This window comes from Dicentrarchus labrax, unplaced genomic scaffold, assembly GCF_905237075.1.
Source record: "Dicentrarchus labrax unplaced genomic scaffold, dlabrax2021, whole genome shotgun sequence".
NCBI lineage: Eukaryota > Metazoa > Chordata > Actinopteri > Moronidae > Dicentrarchus > Dicentrarchus labrax.
In genome coordinates, this window is record NW_026136707.1 from 16088909 (window position 1) to 16113765 (window position 24857).

At 40.0% G+C, this 24857-nt stretch overlaps 2 protein-coding genes across 21 annotated transcripts in view; both read right to left on the reverse strand.

Annotated features, from left to right (window-relative positions):
* The window catches only part of LOC127367758 (focal adhesion kinase 1), a 58920-nt gene extending 45276 nt beyond the window's left edge, over positions 1-13644 (reverse strand). For 5 of the 20 annotated variants that reach the window (XM_051407870.1, XM_051407867.1, XM_051407868.1 and 2 more), the window contains exon 1: positions 125-866. In XM_051407870.1, coding sequence (XP_051263830.1) covers positions 125-197 — 73 coding nt within the window. In that variant the 5' untranslated portion in view covers positions 198-866. Of the gene's footprint in view, positions 1-124; positions 868-5226; positions 5254-11631; positions 11755-13439 lie in introns of those variants that run through there. The other 15 variants (XM_051407876.1, XM_051407866.1, XM_051407871.1 and 12 more) reach the window with 8 other exon arrangements.
* A 6907-nt stretch (positions 13645-20551) lies between these two features.
* Positions 20552-24620, reverse strand: LOC127367763 (protein NDRG1-like). Its single transcript, XM_051407888.1, has 12 exons — positions 24371-24620; positions 24154-24259; positions 23822-23942; positions 23638-23700; positions 23477-23537; positions 23104-23190; positions 22767-22823; positions 22478-22644; positions 21996-22095; positions 21830-21865; positions 21676-21727; positions 20552-21400 (listed from the first exon to the last, which is right to left on the reverse strand). The coding sequence occupies exons 1-12, from the start codon at positions 24419-24421 to the stop codon at positions 21168-21170; spliced, it is 1134 nt and encodes a 377-aa protein (XP_051263848.1). The 5' UTR covers positions 24422-24620; the 3' UTR covers positions 20552-21167.
* Between the last annotated feature and the right edge of the window lie 237 nt (positions 24621-24857).

Consider the following 24857-nt stretch of genomic DNA (forward strand, 5'->3'; position numbering starts at 1 on the left):
GCCAAAACACGTTGTATGTTAATTAAATACAAAGAGTAAACAAGAACATATTCAACTACATGCTGCACACTTGCATTCAGTTTGTATACGATGTATTTCTATTGATACACTTATTAGTACATACTTGGTAGGGGGTGCTGTGCGTAGATGCAGGCCCCCTTGCTCCAGCAGAGAGGGATGCAGCCGCTGCTCTCCATTTGTTTTGAAGAGGGAGCTGTTTAAGGTCTGGCCACAGGGCCCAGACAAAACTGCTGGGCCCTGAAAAAAGCATAGAGCCTAGGACTAGGACCTGCTCCTTACCTGGCTTTAAACAACAGTGAAAAACTCCTGGTACATCAATTTAAATAAACCAAGGAAAAGCAAATAGAGATATCCTAAAGTCTCCCTAAAACAGTTAGAAATTGAGATCTGCTGTGCTGTCATTGGTTACAGGGGTGATAGTATCCACTGTTCAACCACAGGAAACGCAAATTGAAAAAAAAAAAAACTATCAAAGCTGGTGTCCCAGGGTTGTAAGTAACTCCAGAAAAGCAAAGAAAAGCCCAGTAAGAGGAAACAGGGGATGTCAAATATCCTTTGTACTGTAAAATCTGATGACACAGCAAGTGTCCCCACAGGAGGTAGAGAATATCAGTCCGTGACTGTCTATGCTCTAGCAGCCACTGCACTCAACATCCATCAACAGGCTCCAAGTCCAGCTGATAGAGATGCTCCAAATGTTTTCACCTTTAAATAACACAAAGATAAAGGTCTGACTCAGCTTCTCACATCCACAGTGGCACAGCATGCAGAATCTGTCCAAGTCAAAGTTAATCTGGATGTAAGACCTTCTTCTGCAACAACTGAAAGACAATGAAAACTGGAAGTACAGTATCTGGTTCAGTAATTGACTGGTTCAGTAATCCAAGCTTCAGATCACGAGACAGCGAGTCACTCTCCTTAAGCCTGCTGAAACATCATATTACTTCAGGATTTGAGGAAGTTGCCTGGTAGGTCCAGGTCTTAGTTACAATCCGCCCAATGACCTGACACGTGATGACCTTTAACCCAGCAAAAGATGTTCACCACTGTGCAATGTGATATGTAATGATCCCTGTGAGGAAGTTCATTTTTCGCTCCTTCACTTCAGGGAGATGGAGCACTTGTGGGTGGAGAGGATTCAGTAAGTAGCTCGAGGACACTTCAGCAGGGTGGAGGCTTCCCAAAACAGACATTCAACCCTGGCTTCTGTGGTTGGATGATTATTTCTCTACCCATTAGGCCATCCTGCGGTCCAATAAATCCTCACAAAATATCAAATTCAGGTCTTCGGCTGCTGATCCAATTAATCAATCCTTGATGTGAAATTCAAAGATGACGGCTTCCCTGCAGCTATAAAGTCTCAAGGTGTAGCACTGTGTGTCAAACATCCAGGTTACGAAATAACACCGACATCCCTTGCTGGGAGAGTAGGACTCCATATAATTACATCAAAGTGTCATTTTACAAGAAAGGTGGTAGTTTTGTTCTGTAAATCCACAATGTTGTCCAAAGGAGATGGCAAGAAGGATGAGAGAAAGGAAAAAAGAGAAACTGGCATCAATGAAAAAAGAGACCAAAATGTAGGGCAAAGAGAGACATAGAAAAATGGAGCAAAGTGAGGGAGAGGTGGATGAGAGTGACCGACGCAGGAGGGAAAAAGCAGAGCAAGACAGGGAACGAAGGATAAAGACAGAAGAAGAAAGACAACACAGGGAGAGACTAAAAGATGAGAATAAGGACAGAAAACCAACCAAAACTAAAGAAATAATTAAAGGAAAAATGATAAAGGGAAAGAAGAAGAGTGGGAGAAAGAGAGAAAGCGGAGAAACCCCAGGGAGAAGCTGAGCCTCACATCCTCCAAAGCTTCACTACAATGCTCTGAGCCTGCAGGAGTTAACCAGGTCAAAGCAGGTGTCTGATGTCAGAGAGAAACATAAAGTGACAGAGACCTGAAGGGAAAGGTGGAGCAAAAAGTCCAGAACAAAAAAGATGTGACGTGAAGCAAGGCAGGACAGGATGAGAGGAGAACTGTGAAGAGAAAATGATGTTGCAGGAGTGGGTTGAAAGAAAACAAAAATTGATGCAGTATATTAGTTTTTGAAGTCAGTCAGCTGTGTGTCGTTCAGTCTTGCTTCTGAAGGCTTTCTTCTGGAGCAGCGTAAGAGCAACTAGATCACAACATCATTCCCAAACTGACACACACACACACAATGCCGCAGCAAAACACACACTGTATATCCAGCGCAATCCTTGAGCAGTCGTAATGAGTGCACCAAAGAGAACGTAGAGTGAGAGAGTATACGTGGAAGCCAGAGAGAGGGCGTACGTATACAAGAGTGCATGTGGCTAACCAAGTAGGTGAATGCGTGCATGTGTGTGTGTGTGTGTGTGTGTGTGTGTGTGTGTGTGTCTGGGAGAATGTGTTTCAGTGTCAGCAAAGCAAAGGGAGTGTGTGCGCAAAAATACTCACAAAGTGAGTGTGTGCATGTGTGCCAAGTGTTTCTCCTCTGCTGTTTTTTCTGTATATGCTGCTGTGACCACGCTGCGAAAAAGCTGCTCTGCTCACTAACGGGCAGAACCAGGGAGGGAGGGAATGGCTCTGTGTGTGTGTGTGTGTGTGTGTGTGTGTGTGTGTGTGTGTGTGTGTGTGTGTGTGTGTGTGTGTGTGTGTGTGTGTGTGTGTGTGTGTGTGTGTGTGTGTGCGCGCGCGCAGAGAAAGAGAGAGACAGGATGAAGAAGAGAGATAGAAATATTGTAATTGAGACTTGATGCAGTGGAAAATAGGCGAGCTGATTGGACGGTACTTATAAATATGGTAATAGGACCAAACTCTTAATCAACACTCCAAGTTTAATAAACAGGCTCTCACATGAACACACACACACACGCACGCACAAAGTCTTACCGGGATTAGAGCTTAGCCACTAAAAACATACATTCCACTCTTTGACCCCTTACAACACCACTTTCCCTCTGTTTCATTATCCCCCCTTGTCTGTCTGCCCCTCCATCTCTCTCTCTACTGCCCTCAGCAGGTCTCTACTGCCCTCTGTCTCCTCCCTTTCTGTTGTCTCGCCTCCTCTCCAAACATATTTCACCTGCTCCTGCAGCATGCCAGCTCTTCATTGGCAATAAAGCAGTCTGACATTCAATCCCTCGGATGTGCCAAAGGACAGGATGATCGTGAACACTTTCTAGCTAAGCCTCCAGCTAGAGAATACTGAAACAATTGGGATTATTTTGTGACGCAAAGTGCTGTAGTGCATTATCATTCAATATTATTCAATATTATTATATTTTGCCTCATGTAATGATGATGTCTGTATCTGCCCTTCATATGGCAGATATTGCGTTTTCTGACCTGATGGCTCCCCATCAACAGGACAACCTCATCCATCAAATCACTGTTCAGTGTTATGATGTGACAATGCCATGGTTAAGGATTGGGGAACTTCATCACATCGTTGTCATGGTTACAATGATACAGCTGGGGAACAATCGTGGTCATGTTTAAAAGTCTTTTCTTTTCAGTCCAGTGTTTTATTGACTCATGCATCCACAACCTGCCTCTTCCTGACTTGAACTTTGTCACTCCATAACAACATCACCTGACTTCCTCCTCTGCTGCAGTCATATCTGGGCCACTACAGTGTTTCCTCTAGGATTTCTTTTAGCAGTGGGGGCAGGCCCGTCAGTTTAATAGTCGACTTGGAAGAAAGCAAACGTTTTGACAATAAGCTACATCAGCACAACAGTATGTGGAGTTAAACTGGACAGCCCCAATAACCTCTGAATAGTTCTACTTGTTGTTAAATTGCAATGTGAGCGGCAGCCAACGGGGGTGCATTATGTCGGCAGGATAGTTTAAAAGGCAACCGTGACTACATTGTGCGTCTGCCCCATTTCTGATACCGTGGCGGCAGAAATGTAACAGCGGCGGGCCGCCGCTCCAAAATCAACATAGAGGAAACACTGCACTACCACCAGTAGAGGGCTCTGTCACTTGAACAAACACTTATGTTGTTTTGGGGCACTAAAACCCTAACCATTTTAACAACAAAACTGCACAACATATCAACATGTTCATGTTAGTGTCATAAAATGGGCACCAATGCACCATGAACACCAATGATCAGGCATCACTATTAAGCTCACTGACAATGACAAACAAATATGCAATATGAAATCAAGACAAAATAAGTTCAGCTTTTGAAGAAACTGATTTTTTAATCAGTTATGAGAGATTATTTTTCATTGATTTACTATATTTTAAACCACATATGGGGCTTAAATGCCTCCGGCACATTGATGCCATGACTCCAGATCAGTCTTTCTTTGTGTTGTGAGTCTTATCACTATTTAAATTATTGCATTCCTCCCAATAGGGTTACAGAGGCTGTATATTATGTTCAGTGTGCTCTCCACTAAAAATGAACTTGTGATTCTTATCAGCGGTCTTGAGAATAAGAGTATTCCCAGGGCTGTTATTGGCCACAGATGTTCAGTTTATCCAGTCTGTACACTGAGAGCCATACTACTATTACTTTCTAGCAAAGTTAAAAAGCATCATCTCATTTTAAGTTTCAGTTAACCTCAACACCAACACCTAACACGTCTCCCACTGGAGACTTGCCAAACTTAAGGCCAAGAAATATAAATTATATATCTGTCCTTTTCAGGAATGACAAATTCTGAGCTCCAAATATACAATATCCTCCTTGAAAACATAGGATTAACAGTTACCTAGCAACAGCCATGGAGAGAGACTGGAGCTAAGGGCCATAAAATGTCTTATCTATACGTACAAAATTTTAAGCTCTACCTCGATCCATCCCATGACACGGCAACACCAGCCCTCTTTAAGTCTGAGTACTGAGACCAAAGAACTCTTAATCATCATGAAAGGATACTATCACTATTATTAAGTGGTTGACATTATTTATCTTAATTTCTTTTACATCAGGCACCAAATTCTGACCAAAAGCAAAACTGTATTTGATCAGGATGCAAAGGAAACCTTTATAATGCAAGTTTTTTATACAAGAGTTCATAGAGATTGCACAAACAAACTTACAGAACTACTTGTTATCATCTAGTGGTGGATGTTAAATATATTTACATTTAAAATAGTATAAGAATTTCATTTCGACCATTAGTTGATAGGTAGTTTAACAATACTTGTCCGTATAAAAGAATCGTACTCACCAGCATAGTATGATATTCTGGAAATATCTGGAACAGAAAAGGGGGGGGAGAGTTTACTTTGATAACCAATTATCAAAATGGTCCACAGTTGTCTGTTTACTGAATAACAAATCATTTTAGCTCTCCAACTAACCAACACATCAAAGAAGACTCTCATCACTTGGAAAGTCCAACTGTCCAATACAATTGATTACAAGGCTTAGGTTATTTGAGGAGTCCATTTCTAATCAGACTAAGCACGTCTGCTGGTTACATGTCAGCACTGACCAACCAGTGACTGTGCAGCAGCTCTAATGAATCAGGAGGATTTAATATGAGCTACATTCCAGACAGTCGGAGCAAAGCGAGAATCATGACTTGGCAGAATATATCTGCTCTGTCATGCTGTAATAACTTCACCCACTGGCCTCATTCGACCTTCGAATCTGTCCCATAAACTCACCACGCCTCTGTCCCATCTTTTCACTCTCGCGCTTTACTTCGTTCTTACGCAGAAAAGACACCAAAATGAGCAATATGACAAAACACTCTGAGGCTACGCTGACATCTGTTACTAAGCAACAGACACGAAGCAGGACTGTGATGTCATTTAGGATGCCATGGCTTTGTCTTACTTTATATGTAAGATAAAAGCTGGGTCCCAATTTCGTGCAACCTACTAGTAATGAGCATTAAGTGTTCAAATGATGCTCTTATTACAGGTCGTATGCAAGACTAGAAAACAGAGAAAACTTCAAAAGTGCAATTTGAAAAGCTACGATCAAGTAAAACTGAAGAAAGTTTTTTTTTTAAGCTGAAGCGATGTGCCAATTTCACAGCAGCCATTTTGGCAGGAAATAGTAGGGTAAACACAGGTGTTACCTATGATACTAATTAAGGTTCTGCTCCATTTAGCAGAGCCGGTCCAGTGAGCCATCATGCACAAGTAATGCAAACTAAACTTTGGTTGGTGGTAAAACAGCTTTGTAAACACCTGAAAAAAAACAAACAAACTAACATAACTAGTTAACATGACAACTAAAATTCAACTATTATATATTTTGTGTGTTTGTGAAGTGTGCACTGACAGATGTGTTGTATGATTTTGATAGTATAAAACTCGTTGTTCATGGAGTTAGTACAAAAAAAATCTGTATCTGCTGATTCCTTGTGTAACAGCAAAAACAGTATACCACAATAATACACAGTTAGTATATAGTTCATACTGTATACAGCTAGTGTGAAGCTGGGACACTGTGTGAGTATCTTCCTCATTTCTTTATGTCCTCAGCAGCATATTCTGAAATCAAGTATTACATTTCACACTGATACTGATATCTTTGAGTTTACTTATTTTACTCTTTCAGTGCAAACAAACTTATGTTATTGATTTCTAACATTTTGGTTATTACCTTGATTCAGACATTTCACTCGATTCACTGCTGCTCAGTGTGTGTTCTGCACTTCACATAATTTCCTCTAATCACATAATCCAATTGGTTCCTGGCAGAGATGTGCCCAAAACGTTGGCTACAAGTAGGATACTTTAACAAAAGCAACACATCACCGATCCTGGCATTATCCTCGCTCTCCCTCGCTCTGAGTGTAAAATTCACTGGTGAACGTAACATTTAAGGCATTGATACTCCCAAGAAAATTTCGAGCCAAGACTAGCAGTGCATTCAGTAAAGAAGGCTTAAGCATGTATTGACATTTTTCTTGCTGTTAAAAATATACCTCTGAATATAATGCTGAAGAACCATTTCCTTTGAAAAGTGCCCACACATTTTCCAAATACAGCTACCTTTATACATTTACGATATATCTTTATTAGTCCAACTTTAACTTTTCTGGTTAAACAACACTCTAGACAGAGATATTTCTCAGGGTCAACAGAAATGATCTGGCTTTAAACACAATTTTAATCTTTCACGTCCATTAATAATGTTCAGTACTGAAGCATCCATCACTAGAACTGCTTATAACATTTTTCACTTGCATAAACACTGCTCAGAGCTTCTACCTCCTACTCTATCACATTTCCCCCCTTTGCGCTCTCAGCCTTTTGCTTTCTCGCTCCCACTCAGTAGAAAACTATTGCCTCTGGCTGTAAACCACAGAGGCTACGCTACAGCTGACACCACGCTAAAGAGCATTGCACAACTCCATTCTCATCAAGAAAACAACAACAGCCTTTTGCAGCTCCTCTGCACTGACGAGCCTGTCAGAAGAAGAGGACAACAGAGGAGAGTGGTGCAGGACTGAGTGCGACATCAGAGAGTAGAATAAAGTCACCACAGTGGCAGCTATAGCTTTAATAAGGTAGATGTCATTGGAAGTAGCAGCTATAAAAACATTATTGTAGTAGTGGGAGTACTGCAGAGATAGGGAAGTAAGACCCAGGATGATCGTATTTACATCAGCGTCCTTTTTCATATCTGTATTTTTTATGTTTGGCAGGGGAAGCACTTACACATGCTGACGTCAGTGAAACATTTTCATATGCTGTCTGTTGAAACACCTTTGTTAATAACCTTCATAGGCCAGCAACTAGGGCTGCACAATACGGTAAAAACATCATATTGTGATTATTTTGACAGAAAGAGCAATTGCGATATGATTCACGATTACTGGAAATGATAATCTTTTGCATCACTAATTTCATTTTCACTGAAAGAAAATTGTGATGATGTGATATTTCCTGGGTTCTGTAACAAACAAACATGCTTTATTACATCTGGAGAAAAAGATTTGTAGGCCAGGGAAGATCTGCAGCACTACAGTACTTTACACTAGATTATAATGCTGTTTTGACACACATTATACCTTTATCGAAAAAATATTGTGATTTGGATTTTGCACTTGGCCATTTTGCAATTAATTGTTCAGCCCTACCAGCAACAGTAAATAACCCAGAAGAAGCCATCCTGTAGGTTTATTTGTTTGTGTGCACACAATCAATTGAAGTTGCACACTCAATTTGTTGGACATAATACCCTACTACACTTTTCCAGTGCATCCATGTCAATTTAGAGGGCTCAGCAGTACACAGTAAAACTCCTTTAGAAAGTTTGTAACATCCCTCACATCTTTTCATGAACAGCCAAATAGCCCATTATCACACGTTGTTGTCAATTATTTTCTAATTATAGATACACTGCATGGTTTATTTTACATTCCCAGTCGGGCAAGTGTGCCAGAAATCTTCTTGCCCAAAGTAAATTTTTACCTTCCCCTATACTAATTGAGATGGTGCCGGGTCTTGTTATGGTACCACAGCAGCTTTTTTGGAAATGTGACGTGCCTTTAATGATGACCATCTTGCTCTAAAACTCTAAAAACATTGCAATACATAGTTGGAGTTTCATCCACATCCTCTAACGCCACCCTAAAATTGGAACGTCTTCATCCACCCTTTTCTCACGAGTGCCTGATCGGTAATGAGGAACTCTCAACCGAGATGAGAAGGAAGTGAGGGGGCTTACTCCTTAGCTACTTCCATCACCAGCTCCAGGAAAAACTTTCATTCTGTTCAAGTAAGGGAGCTGCTAGGTTTACTCACCCAAAAGGGCATTTAACTTGCCCCGGGCGAGTGGCAATCCTCATTGTTCAAATTCAAATAATTCAAATCCAGGTATTTTACCAACTTATGGAGCAGCTCTGGCTCTACGTCAGCACTGCACCAAAGTCAGCGTTCAGACGTTCACAAATACACTGATCCAAACCACCACCTCTCCGGGGGTCCCACAGAAGCTTCACATCTCTAAATTCTTTCAGGAACTGAGAATAAAGCATTTTCTTATTTGACACCCCTAATTTTTGGTATCTTGATGTATGTTTTTATATGATTTCCTCTCAGTAAAGGTACTCTGAAAAAACCTATCTTCTCTCAGATGCAAAGAAAACTTGTGTGTGATATGAAAAGAGAAAACATTTTACAGTTAGAGCTGTTCAGCCATGGATTAATGTATCTGTTCATACTTTCAAAGCACTTGAGGTGAGACACACTTAAACAACTTCATATGTGGTCACACAGTAGTCAGATTTAAAAATGAATCTGCAGCTTGTGTTTATCTGTACAGCAAATATATATTTGACAGCTACTTCACTCCGCTGGCTGCTGCTCTAGTCACAACTTTTAGATGCATTTCTGAAAAAAATGCAAGGTAAAGAAAGGTGTTTATATGAACTCTTTAAAACATTATGGAGAGAAAGATCTGGACAATACTGATATTCATCAATTATTAATCATTTTAAACTGAATATGAGGATGTCCTAATTTGACTGAATCACTGAAATGCTCTGTTTGACTTCCCACTACATCGCAATCCAATGTGATGAATATTAACTGGACAACCTGATGATTTTCCAAACCCAAACAGATGCTGTGCTATATTGGAAGCAGGTGTTCCATTTATTGTGATATTATTTCTTTTCCCATATTGACATGCCTAAAAGTCGCACAAACTTGTTTAGTGTAACCCACTGCTGTGAAGAAAAATCTAGCTGTAACATGTAAACCTAGGCGGCAGATTTATATTCTGATGAGGCATAGTCTAAGACAATTTATTTCACAGTCACAGTATCTGACCCTGAGTGCTGACCACATGGAATAAGTTAAACAAAACAGCAAGCTATGGATGCAAATAGGGGAGGACTGCTGATGACACAACAGGAGCACATGTTTCCATCATACTTTTACAGGTCTTGACAGATAACCTGCCGCTGTACTGTTCCACACAAACAGGGACTCAACCGCTGTAAATAATTTCAAGATATAACACTTTTTTTATCTATTTGTAATCTGACAGCTAATCATTCCAGGAAGATTTCACGGATGGGAGCATCAGCTAAATTACCGAAGTGCAAATGTAACTGCATTGCAAGGCTTAGACACGAAGGTATTAACTGAATCCAGCAACTATATGCAAGTAGGAATAGATGACACAACCCATCAGGTATCTTCGCTATAGCTAATAATGCAATAGCAGAAAACATGGCCCGGGGCTCAGGGTGGGTGTTGGAGGTAGAACTGTCCTGGAATTCAATGTAGCACAACAAACTAACCACAACTAAGGCAAGACATGAGACACCACAACTTAACCAACATTACGAAACAGAGTTTTATATCCTTATATGTGTTTTTATATATTAACCTATGCAGACACACACAATGCATTTATTTCTACAGGTCTAAGGTCATATATGTGGGCTTGTTAGAAAGATAACTTAAGTATAACAAACTGTAACGAAACAAAGCTGTCCACTATTTGCTTTTTAACATTTTCTTAAACTTCCTCAATTGCCAGATGTTTGTTTTTCTGACTTGTTCACTAACAACCCCCACCCGGATACACGGCTGTCACTTGCACACCTACGTTTAGCCTTGTGGACAAGACAAGGGACACTTGATAGCTGTGGCCTGTGGCTGTTTAGCTGCATTTATACAGGAGCAGAAATCTGATGTTTAACTCTTTGTGGTAACTGACCAGACAGGACTGCCCCAAAAGAGTCAAGAAAATCAGATTCCATGCAGTTAACTTTCTCTGTGCACAAGGGAACAAAATCTATACATGAGCCACAGACAAGGGTTAAAAATACAGACCCTTTGTGAATGTAGGCTTAGATACACAGGATGACTTTAAAGAATAGCTGGTCAGGGCACAAAAAACATAGCAGAAGTGTGTGAGGGTGATGAATTCAAAGCCTGTCTTAACTACAGTTAAACTGATTCCTAAGCAGGTTGTTAAATTACAGTTGTTAATCTTTTGTCTTTAATTGTCATGGGTGCCCGTGCCTATGAAGTGTGACAACACTTTTTGGGAACTGTAGTTGCAGTGGTAGCGATGGTCACAGCAAGAATAGCACTGACAGTAACAGCTGGAGCTATAGTAATAAGTGTAGCGATAGCAGTGGTTGTTATATTCCATCTTCAGGTTTGTAGGAATTGAAAACTGTTCACCAATCTTACAACAGAAATATAAAACAGCAGGTAAAGTAAAATAAATGCATACTGCATATGGACAGCACAGCACACATTCACTTTATGTCTCACGGAGGCAAGCCCAAAAATCCCAAAACATTCAGGGCAACCAGATACAAACAAATCACTTAATTTGTGCCAATTTATTCATTTGTCAAATGTGTTGTCAGAAGCAACCAACCGGGTTTATCAAAGAAAAACAGAGCCGGCTGACACTGTATCCGAGCCTTCGGTGTCTTTGTCTGTGCTCCACACTCTACCTGTCTGTGAGGTTTTCACATGCAACTGCTTGCACAGCGGTGAGCAGCACGAATTCCTTTCCAGCCCTCAGCCTGCCAGACCCTCTCTATAGTACCTGCCTAGCACAGAGTACCCATACACCCAGTCCAATCACAGCAGCACGCCTTCCCCCGAACCATCAGTATGACTACACACGTTCATACCTCCATTGGTGCAGCCAAGGAAATCCCAGAACTGCATGCTGGCAGTCGGTAGACAGAGGACTGAAACCTCTGCTTATTCACAGACGGCTGTATATGTTCCTGTTCTGTCTCTCCACTTCCTAGTTGTACTGTATGCTGTCACTTAAAGGAGAGGGAAAACACCCGCCCACTGATTGTTTCGTACTGACACACCTGGGGGCTGAGTTTCATTTCCAAACAGCTGCCTCCTTCTCCTAAGCTCTCATTTACAAAATCGTCTTCCGAATACTCCTCCCGTTGCTTCCCATTTTACCCACCACCCTGTCCCTCATCTTTACCGTTTCCTGACTGAAAACAGGCAGGTGTAGAGATCGATCTAACGTCATCAATGTTGCCTTCCCCATCTCTGCCGCTTCAGATTAGTAGAAGTAATGGGAGAGGAGGAAGGGAGAAGATAAACAGAGTATAAGCACTCCTATTCATCTCTTTTATGAATAACAAATGCATAAAAATTGTAATTCCTACTAAGAAATGCCATGTAAGTGAGAAATATTCTTCATTTAATCAGACATTTAAATTTAAGTCACACATGTTAAGACAGATGGCCAAAAAATACTGATATGCATGTGTCAGGTTTTTATTTATCTGACTGCAAACTGGAAGGGAAGCGACTTCATGAAAATGCAAGTGAAATTTCTTAATAATTCACATACAGAAAATCCACATCCCCTTTCCAGGAACCGCTAGAAGTATATGCTCCATCATTAAGAGTTTATTTACTGGAAAGTGAGCAGATACCAGCCACATCAGGTTTCTATTTGAAAGGACTACAACACGTTCACAGCTCCTTGTCATTTAATATTAAACACTGTTTTTTGGTCACAATCCTATCAGAATATCTTAGGGGTCCTGACCCTGACCTCCCAGTGTGGCTGTTTAGGGGCGTGTACAGGGATGTGATCAGGGGCACATAAAGGCAGGAAACAAGATGGGAAACAGGCAGGAAAACAGAAATGTGTGGGAGACATGACAAGGGCATCTTTTGACTCCCAAAACCCCTGAAACCTCAAAAGAAAACACCGACTAATCTCACCCACATGGTCGCTGGGCACCGGGGTGAGAGCGATGTGTAGTTCTCCACATTTTAGGCATTACGCATAAAATATTTGTTAAATAATAATAATTTTTTTTTTAAAAAAACATGCCTTAGGAATGATTTGTTGTCCTAAAGCCAGACCTGGATCAAACATTAACACATTTCACTCGGCCTGCCACAGCGTTAAGTGTTCAAGTATTGTGGTTTCATAAGGCAGCGAGCAACCCAAAACACTTGAGACGCACAGGTTAAGTAAGAACTGCCCCCCTTTTGTCTCAAAACCCCCGTTGCCTCCAACAATAAGCCTCAGTCTGAGCAACTCGTTATTCATCAAAACACAGATGTTCCGCCACGGCGTCGTTGCTCTACATGACAGAAATCCTCCTTGACTTGAACCTTTGCACCTAACAGGAGAAACAGAGAGGGGTGGTTTCGGCCACTGCACCACTGTCTGTCTGTTAGGAATACAAATGACTTGGCAGTGTCAAAATGACCAGTATTTCACACCATTCAGCCCACGATATTTTGCCATAAATCCTAATAGCAGCTCATAAAAAAAACAACCCCCAGCGTATTGCCTTTGCGTTAACCCCATTGTCTGTGTGTGTTACCCCCCTTTAATGCTAAGCTAACTCGGCTAACGGTGGGCTATTCCCATATAATCCGCTCCCCCCCCTCCTCCTCCTCCTCCTCCACCTCCACCACCTCTCCACACAGATGGATCAATACTTACCCTCTTTAGACGTGGAGCCCGGTCGCAACTCTCCGTAACCGGCCACCTTTTCCAGCCAGTAACTTTTAATTTTATGTGTGTATAGTCGCTGGTATCCGAGCCGGCTTGGTGGCTCTGTCTCTCCGTTATGAGTCCCTCTCCCTGTCTGTTTTTGTCCACAACAGCGCCGTGCCCGGTAGTCGGTGTCCACTGACGCTAGCTGTTAGCACTGCTGCTGCTGCTGCTGGAGCCTGAGCTTTTCCAACATGGCTGCAGCTGGCGGGGCTCACTGACAGGAGGAGAGGGGCCCTACGTGTCCACTACTACTGCAAGGGTCCCCAAGTGTTTTTTTTAAATTTTATTATAATTTTATTTAATGTAAAACCCAATTTTTATAATATCCTCCATTTATCTTGTCATATACGAGGAATGGGTACAACATGATGCCATGGAGGGCAAAGCTATCCAATCACACCTTACACTGTACAGTTGTGTTTAGGGGCTTCATAGTGGTTAAACTGGGAGGTATTTCTTTAAATATGAATAGCATATTTATTGTTAGGTAGTGCAACATGGGAAAATATCATTGCCAAACAGACCAATAGCTATAAATGTCAGCGTTCAATTTATTTGTTTATAAAATGATGCTGAAATAATAATAAATTATAAACATAATAAAGCAATTCTAAATTACTGAACAAAAGAAATAAATACCCATAAACTGACATAAAAACAGAATTGTCCAAACAGCATGGACATATATGTGTCCAATAAAAATAATTCATTTCTTTCAATTACATTTTATTTGTTTAGCGCCAAACAAAAGTTATCGCAGGACACTTTTCTAAAAGAGCAGACTGTACTCCTTATAAAGTTATGAACCAAAAGAGAATACAAGTCGTAAAAGAACTATTTAAACAATATATAGCATACAAAATTCAATTCAATTCAATTCAATTCAATTTTATATGTATAGCGCCAATTCATAACAGAAGTTATCTCAGGACACTTTCCAAATAGAGCAGGTCTAGACCGAACTCCTTATAACATTATTTACAGAGACCCAACAGTTCCACCATTAGCAAGCACTAGGCGACAAGGGCAAGGGAAAACTGCCTGTTAAAAAGCAGAAACCTAGGACAGATCCTTGGGCTCTAGGTGGGTGGTCGTCTGTCTCGACCAGTTGGGGTGAAAGAGAGAGAGAGAGAGAGAGAGAGAGAGAGAGACAGACAGACAGACAGACAGACAGACAGGTGCAAAATAAAACTGAAATTTCACAAAAATTACACTTTACATCCTCCTTAATAATTTCAAGGTGCCTTCCAGCCCACAGGACTGAGAAAATAACATACAGTAGCAGACAGAAAATATATATTAAGCACTATATACATGTGACTGTATCACATGGTATAACAGATAAACATAACAAATAAACATACACTCCTTTTGAACATTGATGGCAACCCCAGGGCTTTTGTCACTAACATTTGTAAACATATACTGACGCATACAGTGATATGATTTTTAAGAAGTGTGTGTGTGTGTGGGGGGGGGCATGTCACAACAGACTGCTCTGTATGAAAGTAAAATTGACATCACCGCTGTCAAACTACGACTTTTTTTGTCTACAATAAAGTTTTTTGCCTCACTGGTGATGGAGTTGAAAGTTGTGTAAACTGAGTTGAGTCATGATCAAAACTGCTTTGCTGTAGGTAAGAAGGTAAAAGTGGGGGGCACTAATGTCTATGAACAAAATTTCTTTATCTCACACTACCATACATTATTGAGTGAAGCTGAAATTAAATTGCTCTCATCCCACTTTGGACTAGTAATCACTGTTCTGGCAGGGCAGCCATTCACATCCACCTTCATAGGACAAATTACAAATTTATGCTGAAGTAGACGCAAATGTGCAGGATTTAGTGTTTTTTCGATGCAGCCCAATGCACCAAAGCACAGTGAACTAATAGGAAACAGAAGATACATTAAGAACCCATGGCCGTGCTACAGCTCATGTCTCATGTTTAAATTAAATCTTCAGAGATTTCTGTCATACATTATTCATCACAGTATCATAATGGTTTCCAAACAAATGAAGCTTTGAAATAAAGATGCACCCAGACTTGCACATACACACACAAACAAAATTATTGTGACTTTGATGCTGACTGCCATTACGCTCTCTTGGATCTGTGTGTCTCCACTGTCTCACAGTCAAAGCCCAAAACAATCCATCTACTGACGGGCCTACACACACAGCCCCACCTACACATACAGTACATTCATGCATGCATGCGGCTAATATCCATACACACACTCAATTCAAAGATTATTTTTACTGTGCAAATTGTACCGCGAGGGAGGGTGACACTTAGATGGATTAAAACACATGACGTAATAGTTATCTGTTATGTGGGGTATATCCGCTGGGCCATCACCCCATATTTGCACACTTGGCAGTCACAGCTCGGCAGCTATTGCCAAAAAACCTATTATGTTTTGTGTAAAATTAATCTGTCCTTTGTAATTAAACAGTATAAGAGAGAAAGGAAAGGGTAAATCAACCTTGAGACAAATGCAGCTCACAGGCCTCCTTATACTCGGTACTGTATGCAGTAAAACCCCACTGGAATGATTTCTGTTGTGGATGTTTGCCCAACACCCCCCTTTATTTGCAAATTTCTTGTTTAACTCTCCCATGACCTGTTATTTTCACACATTTAGCAAAAAATTGGAAGTGTTTTAAACAATGAAAAATTGTTAAATAGCATGAACAGGAGCACAATAAGCAAACAAACAAAAAATGAATGAATCTCTCATGGTAGGATGAGAGTGCTAGGGATGGAAAAAAGTGGGACTTAAAACAAACTATTACACAATGCTCTTTAATCCGGGCCTCTGGGAAAGGACAAGGCTAAGAGTTATTAAAAAGATCCAAAATGGTTTTCTAGATAAGTGATATTAAAAACCGAGCAGATGCTGTACATGATTTGGATTTCTATGTGATTTGAATTTAGTTGTCAAAACATTCTGTAAATACAAGTCGTTTGGATTGAGTGCAGGGGTGCTTTGAATATTATTTGGCTACATAACCTGACCCAGTGGTGTATGACGGCTGCTGATTCACAGCGGAAGAGAAAAGGTTATAGAGCTCCATCTACTGGAAAGATTGGAGAGGTACACTATGATTTGTCTTAACACAGAACAATGTCCCTGATTAAATGTTTACTTACTTTACAGCCTATAATGTCATCAGAACATAATTAAAGAAAGCACACTTCCCTCTAACTCCACACCTTTTTTTCTTTTAATTTCAAACTTGTAGTCTTTAGACTCAAATTACATCACTTGAAGTAATTTATCAATATATAAAAAATATTCCTTGCAATTTTGTCCTTGTGAAAAGCCTTTAGGTCTTCCAGGAAGCTCACCTCTGAAAAGTATTTGGCTATTGTTTAGTTTTTAATGTTTTGAATCCAAATTTCTAATTTGAATGTGCTAATACGTCATTTCTTTGTATGATATTTTTAAGTATGTACAGCGTCAATTTTATAATTTCTTTACTGAGTAGTTTGAACTACTTTTTCTAAATAAGTTCAGTTTACCAAACTACATTTCTCCCTAGCTTTGCTACAGTTCAACTTCTTCCAGTGTGACGTAATTGGTTGCGTTTGCAAAGCTATGCTTGCAAGGTAGCTTCCGCAACTGAAGGTAGGGAGCGTATTGAAGGAGTAAAGGTAACAACAAAATAATAACGGAAAAAATGTGAGATGTTATTAGAATGAACAGCACATTTCAGAAAACAAATCAGCCTGGGATCTTTCCCCTGTTTTGTGCTGTTGCAGCCTGAATTTGAAATGGATGCACTTTTACAACAGATTAAAGTTTTCTTGGATTCTTAAAGGTTGCATAAAAACAGTTGTTCCCTTTTTCATACATTTCAATCTGACCCTCCCAAATTTTAGCCATGTTAGAAAAATAAATAAATAGGGAAAGGAAAATAGGAGCTGCTCAAATCTGGAACATGGACGGATGTCAGAGAAAGAAAGATCTGTTCTGGGTTTTACAATGTTATCCAGGCTCCTAGTGGAGAAGCTGTTTAGAATCATTTTAGCCAAAAGAAATATTGTGACACCTGGCAATGGATTCAGTATTTAAGAAAATGTTAATGTTAATCCAGCATCACTGAGGGTAAAGCATCTCACAGAACAGTGGCTCATGTTACATAGAGTCCATTTATTGAATTCAACACAAAACCAAGTTGTAAAAAAGGACCAATACTGAATGTAGGAAGGCTGCACAGCCATAAAGTATGTGGAAACAATTGTGGGCAAAATAATGATATAAAATAGTGCCTATAAACAATAATAATCACTCATATATACAGTGTATAGACAAAGTTAATATCATGATCCGTATTATAGCATCATTTAGTTTCACGTAGTGGCAGCTTCATCTGCACAGGTGAGTTTAGGATACCCTTCATCCTCTTGGCTGGGGCTGGGGTCTGTAGGCAGGTTTATTGCAGGAGTGTGTTCAGTGGACTGCTGTGGTGCTGGTTGACATCCACTCTCAGGTGCCCAAGGAGCAGGCAGAGGAGTCCTCCCTGACATAAACAACAAGTCATGAATATTTTATATTATATTATCAAATATCATCAACATACGGTATGTAACAACTTTATATCACTACAGCTACATTTTCAGTCTTAATAAAATGCTTTACTTACTTTGTTGACTAAAATACCGTGCTCTCCATCTCCCATCTCTCGTCTGATCTGGTCTTGAGGGAGCATTTCTTCTTCGTCATCATGGAAAGTCTTGAAATTTACTGCAGGAATGTTGAGTCTCAGTCTTCTATGTTGTCTTCTCTCTCCGGTGGGCCTGCACGATGCATCTGTGGGGCCCAGTGTTGCACCAAGATCCCCAACAGTTACCATGTGTTAGCAGCTGAGGGGACATAAAAGGAACATAAAAATACAATATGAAATATTCATTTAAAGTGATAGTAATGTTGTCATGAACTATCTCTGTTATCTGCTATAGCCGCTTGCCCCTGTGGAAAAAACATTAAAGTAAGAGAGATAAATCATCTTTGAATAATTACATAAGACAAATTAAGATTTGCATGAGAGTTTTGTTCATGTTATTACTAATTATGAGAATACCTCTGCCAGTCCACCTGAGTAAAAACATTGTGAGTAAGATAAAGAATCAACAAATCACTTATAATAACACCTGCAAGACTCTTTTGATGAAGTTAAGAATGATTGCCATACCTGTTCTCCTAAAGTCATCTTCATGCCAGCAAATAAAAAGAAGAAAAATGAAACTACAAAAGAGTGAGGGTGTATGGTGTGAAACAGGTGTATCGTACATAAAGTAGCATACCTGACTTCCTGTGTCTTTATATAATGGACTACTGTAGCTCACTTTCCTTCAAAGCCACAATCTTGTACTTACCTATTCCCCACATGATGTGAATGGCAGCATATTATATATTATTACAATAACAGTAATAATACAAACCATGTGACAAAGATAGGAGGGTTACACTAAAAATCTATGTCAACCATTTGAAGCAGATAAGAAAAAGATTTTTAACGCAGATATGTGTCAGCTCATAATAATAATTGTATTTATAGAGGCACTTTTCAAGCTTTTCAGATTAAATGAAATACAGAACAGAAAATAAAATCAGAAATACAAGTGATTCACTTGGAACAATAAACATATCTCAGTGTTAAATAAACAAATAAATAAGAACATATCAAGTCATAGCATTTAATGACAATGATGATTAAACACAGCAGTCAGACACTTCAATTTGATAATGGGTTTCAAGAAAGATCTCCAACAGTTCCATCGTCTCCATGGTTACCAAAAATATTGATTTTAATACATTTTAGGAAAAATGGTCCAGTCGCCATCTTGTTTCTAAAAATTTCTAGGCCAATTTCTACAAAATTGATGCCTTCAAACCAAATCACTACACCCTTGTTCATATATTCCACACATTTCCCGCTACTTTTAATACATTAAAACCAGTTAATTAACTAATAACAAGTTTACATCGAGAACACGAGTGTCAACTAATCTCTGTTTTTCAAACAGGCCTTTAAATATTCTGCTGCTTTAAATTCAATAAGTTATGTTAAGTTTGAAGTTTTCAAAGTTTTTAGGGAGGTTCATTCATGAATGAAACACATTTATTTGTCTTTGGTGAAGCTGCCCAGTCAGCAGGTGTTCTCTTGTGGTTATTGGTCTCTTAAGAGACGTTTCTCCTCTTGGTTGCTTTTCTGCTTCTTCTTCTCTCAATGCTCCACTGGTTCAGTTTTCCACTCTCCAATTGTCCGGAGCCCCAAACAGGGAGCCCAGGCCTTTATGGGGGCCTAAACAGAATTTGATTTGGGCGTTGCCCCACCGCCTGTATTATTGGTTAATCAATGCTTGAGGATATTTTACACCCCTTTATGTATGTGCTACTTTGTGATTTAACAAACGCAGTGTTAATTGAATAATTGGTTAAATGTCTCATCATATTTCAGAGTGCTTGTCTCCTCTGTTTGTTCATAAAAGCACCATATAAATGTGAGCTGTTTCTTATTTGCATTGGTGTCGATGTTTTAAGAAATAGGAGACATGGCTGAACACACGTATGAAATTTGTGTGTGTAGTGGCAAAAATATGATCACATGAGCCAGTAAGAAAAATGTCTGTTTCTGCTTCCCTCCTGAAATCAGTTAATATGGGAGTCTGCGCTGCAGTTGGCTGCTGCTCCTGTAGCTTGGAGGCTTCTGGAGCCAAAATGTCTGTTTGGTTGTGTAGTTACGTGTTGCGACTGGGACACATTTTCCTGCATTTTGATGTGTAAATTATGTAGGCTATGTGGAGTAGAAATTGTAGGGATGAGAGCAAGTTCAATAGAAATGTTTAACAGCTCCTCTAACTGTTATGTCACCCCCTCCCCTCCATAAACACCAATGCAAAAATCTCCGAAGTACTGAAAATTGCACAAATTTTGATCTGTAATTGTGTAAAAAGTATGAAAGATATGAAATAGAGTTTCTATGTCAATGTATGAATGAGATGTTGAAGATGACACGGTTTGAAAGATTTCCAAAGAAAGTTGAATATTTTGAATATTTTGAAAAGCTTTAATGGGATTTGAAAGTTAAATAATACCCACAATGTAGCATTCACATCCAAATACATTCTCTATACATGAATACACATCTGGGTTTGATACAAACACGTGATAGCTCAAAGTACATGTTTCAACTTTCATGATTTCTTCATGTAGCATATATGGTGATACATATCTGAGCATGAGGAAACCCACAACAAAATCTCTGGTACAACATCACTGTCAGAGGGGAGAGAAGGAAAAGAAAAAAGGAAAGTAGACAAGGACATGGAGGGGGAGGAAAAAAACATACAAAGAAGGATACAGAGGTAGAAACATTTCAGGGCAGGATACAGACAGGAGGAGGCTGTTGACAAGGAAGAGATGTGGAGAGGGTTGGTTAAATTACTGGAATAGGTAGAGTCAGAGAGAATACAGAAGAATATATATATAAGTCACATGGAGCTATGACCTGTGACCTTTCGGCTAGAGATAGTGCAGATGAAAGGGCATGACAGACTGAAGGGTGGAAAGATGAAGTTAAAAAGGCGGGAGGCTTTTATGGGTAAGTATAATGAGGTATGATTGGATATAAAGTGCTTGGGATTTAATGCAGAGTGCACTCTAGCATGTCACTTCAGTGGACTTTGAGATGATCTGGGTCACACTGCTGTGAGAAATACTATCCATGGACGTATCAGTGTGTGAGCGCCCACGCTTGTCCTCAGCGCCGCGAGAGTGTGTTCGGTCACGCTGCAACTCGTTGGTGTGAGAGCGGCTCCGGGAGCCCTCCATGGACGTGATGCTGGAGCTGGAGGCCGTCCGTGACCGAAGTCTGGTCATGCCGGCGCTAGACACTGGAGAAAGAGGAGAGCCCTTAATGGTTTTTATTAATTGAGTATTTTATGGTGATTTATATTCATACAATTCTTATTTCAACCCACAGTAAATCTACTAACTAACAAAAACAAAAAAGTTGAAATAGAATAATCCTCTTATTTACAAGAAGTGATGTTTAACAGTAGTTTGTTAGAAATAAAGAACTGAGTAGTGATTGTGAGTATCTGCTATGACAAAAGAGTGGCACCTGCAGAGACTTAGACATTTAAGGCAAATACTAATAGAGACTTACAGTATCCCATGCCCTGGATGAAATATTTTAAGGCTTCAATCACTTTGGCTGGCTGTGAAGAGAGATAGATGAAAAGCATTAGATACATTTCCAACCAAATGACTGCAGATTCTGCAGTACTGTCAGCAGAGCAGCTGATAAATTCACAGCTTACCTGATCCACCTGAGGAAGTCCTCCACAGTCTGCCATCTAGAAGAGCACAGTACAAAGGTCAGGTGCAGGCTTCAGGCTGTCACACTAGAATCACACCAATTCTTATATGGAAATAAGTGTATTTTAATCATTATTTGGTTGTTTAGTTAATTGTTTAGTCAGTTACCTTGAGCAGTGTGGTCTTGGTAGGGTTGAGTTTAGAGTTGCAGTCGACCACGGCCTCCACAGCTGGAGAATTATCTCCTACAACCAGCAAAGCGGAGCACCTGTAAACCAATAGACAGGCAGGCAGGTGAAATAGGCGGATAAAGTAAGATGCAAAGGATAGGATTTACAAAGCTGGCAGCAATGATGCAATGCTGCAATGATGCGGACACATTGGTCCTGGATTGAGAAGAGAGCAGCTTAAGGTCAGAGGCTCCAATTATTGGGGATTATTGTGTTAACTCAGATAGATCTTATATGTCATCACCTCATAGTGTGGAGTAAGTTCAACTGTGTTCAACTACGTTAAACTTTGGCAGAACAGTACAATTTCTACTTTTTACCGTGACCAATGACCATTATAAACTGTGACAAACACTATTCTATTATTCATTTTCAAGACCCTGCCACACTAGCTCTTTAAAGGTCAATGGTTGTACTAACTTGAGGGTCCTGACATTGACGTTCCCTCCAGGAATAGGCCTCTCCACATCCAGAGCGTTGCGGCTGTTATAGGAGCGGAAGAACTGACTCACGTTGGACTGGTTCATCGTTGTTGTGATGTGGTGACGATAAGTAGCTATGAGGTCATGGTTGTTCTCAATCTCATCCTGAAAAATCAGTTTAAAAGTAAGACAGAGATTCTTGTATGTAATGGATGTTTTAAGATGCATGTTTTCCATGTTTTAGTTGTCATGATAACTGAAGAGAATCACTGAACCTGTTAGCTTACCTTTCCAAACAAGTGTGCGATGACAGTGTCCGGGAGAGTGTGAGTCCATTCAGTGAGCTATAACACACAAAACACACACACAATTACATTCAGCTACATTCAGATTGTCAATAATCTATTTACAGGTCTCAAATTATAGTCAAATGGAGTATCAATCACAAGGTCAAACTCTACTCTAGTAGTGGGACAGCTACTATATCAATATCTGTCAATACAGGTGGTTGTATAGATTGAAATGAACACAATATATTAGATGTTGATCTTTTTCAGCCTACAGGGTGGGTAGTCAACACACACACACACACACACTCACACACACAACACAAACACTGCTGACCTTGTTTGCAACACTATCCATTAGTCCTTCAGCGCTGGGGTTGATGTTGATCAAAACCAATCCATCCACCATGTCAGGGTGATTCAGCTACACACACACACACACACACACACACACACACACACACACACACACACACACACACACACACACACACACACACACAGAAGAGTGGTTAGTGATATGACTTCAACAACTAATCTACACTTCTTAACATGCTTTTAGGCAGTTCTTATATGTGAACTACAACCAAGTGAAAATATGTGCCAAAAAGACTTATTTTTTTATTTTTTATTTTGGAAAATAGGTGTCAAATTATGTTCTCTCTCTGTCTTAAGTTCAAATGGGATTTAGAGAAGAGATTTGAACTCACAGCAAATTTAGCCAGGATGTAGGCACCTGCTCCAACTCCCAGTCCAATCACACTCCGCAGCCTGCAAAGCACACAGTCAAGGAGAAGAAGGTCAAAACAGAGATGAATCCTAATATGCTGTGTGAGTAAACGTGTGAAGCATCATATTAACTCTGTCTTACCCAAAGTGTTTGAGGACAGCGGGCAGAGCTTCAGAGAGTTGGTCCATGGAAGGGTAGGCGTATCTGAGGGGTCAAAAGTTAACATAACCATGAGCAGCTGTGGGCTCCACTCATTTATAAAAATGAGACAAAATGAAAGTCAGACCACTGTAGAAAAAGAGACTGAAGAAGACAGTGTACTGACGCAGAAGGTAGAGTTTTGGCTGCCTCGTGTTGTCCTGGTGCTTCAACGTGACAAATAGGCAAATGTCTGACGATTTCCTGCATGTCCTCGTGGTTGAACAGAGATTCAAAACAGGACTTGTCTATAAGAAGAAAAGACAAAAAATTAATCAGTTCCATTGAAGTGAAGTCATGGGAATAGACAGAATTTAGAAAGTATTTACAAGAAGTTTGGATTAAAATGTACATAAATTGGAGATTAATGTTAATATACAATTTATCCTTTTTATTATGCATATAGTATTTTATTTATGTTTACATTTTTTACCCAGTTGCATAAGAGTTGGTACTTACGGTTCAGTCCAACATCATGAAATGTCAGGATGACTGGGCGGTTTGCCTTTGCAGTTCCTGACATGATGCAGTGGACATTCCCATACGGAGTCTCTACATGCTCCTCCTAAAACAAACACACATTCAGAAGATCAATACATTGCTGATTGATTGATTCAAACATGATGATTGAAATGATTTAAAAAAAAATAACATTTTAGCTGAATTTTCTACTCACAGTGATTTGGGGCTCAAAGACTGAGTCGCCCTCGTTCTCCTCCAGAACCATGGCTGCTGATGCAGAATAGACCACAACAGAGATAAAGGAGATGTGCAGTAGATGGAGAGCAGACGTCCCGTTCGGTGTGTAGATCTTCGACTCTTAACTTCCTCTTGATTTCCCGAGCAAATGAGTTTGTATTCCTGGACAGTTCCTGAAGTAAGAAACGACCTGAGAGCAACAGCAACTTGTGTGTGACAGACTTCTTGTTTGAACTGGTTTATATATCCTCCAACATTGATCTGTCTCTAAGCTCTAACTCCAACCTGGCCCACACGTGGCCAACTGGCTTCCTGTTTTAATCTGACCTCAGGCTGCTGCATTCCCACAGAGACACCACTGGATATCTACAGGAAACTAATCAGTACATGGCAAAAGCCCAACTTTACTCTGAAGTTTCCATGCATCTTAAGATACTTAAAATATGCAAAATAACTGGCTGTAA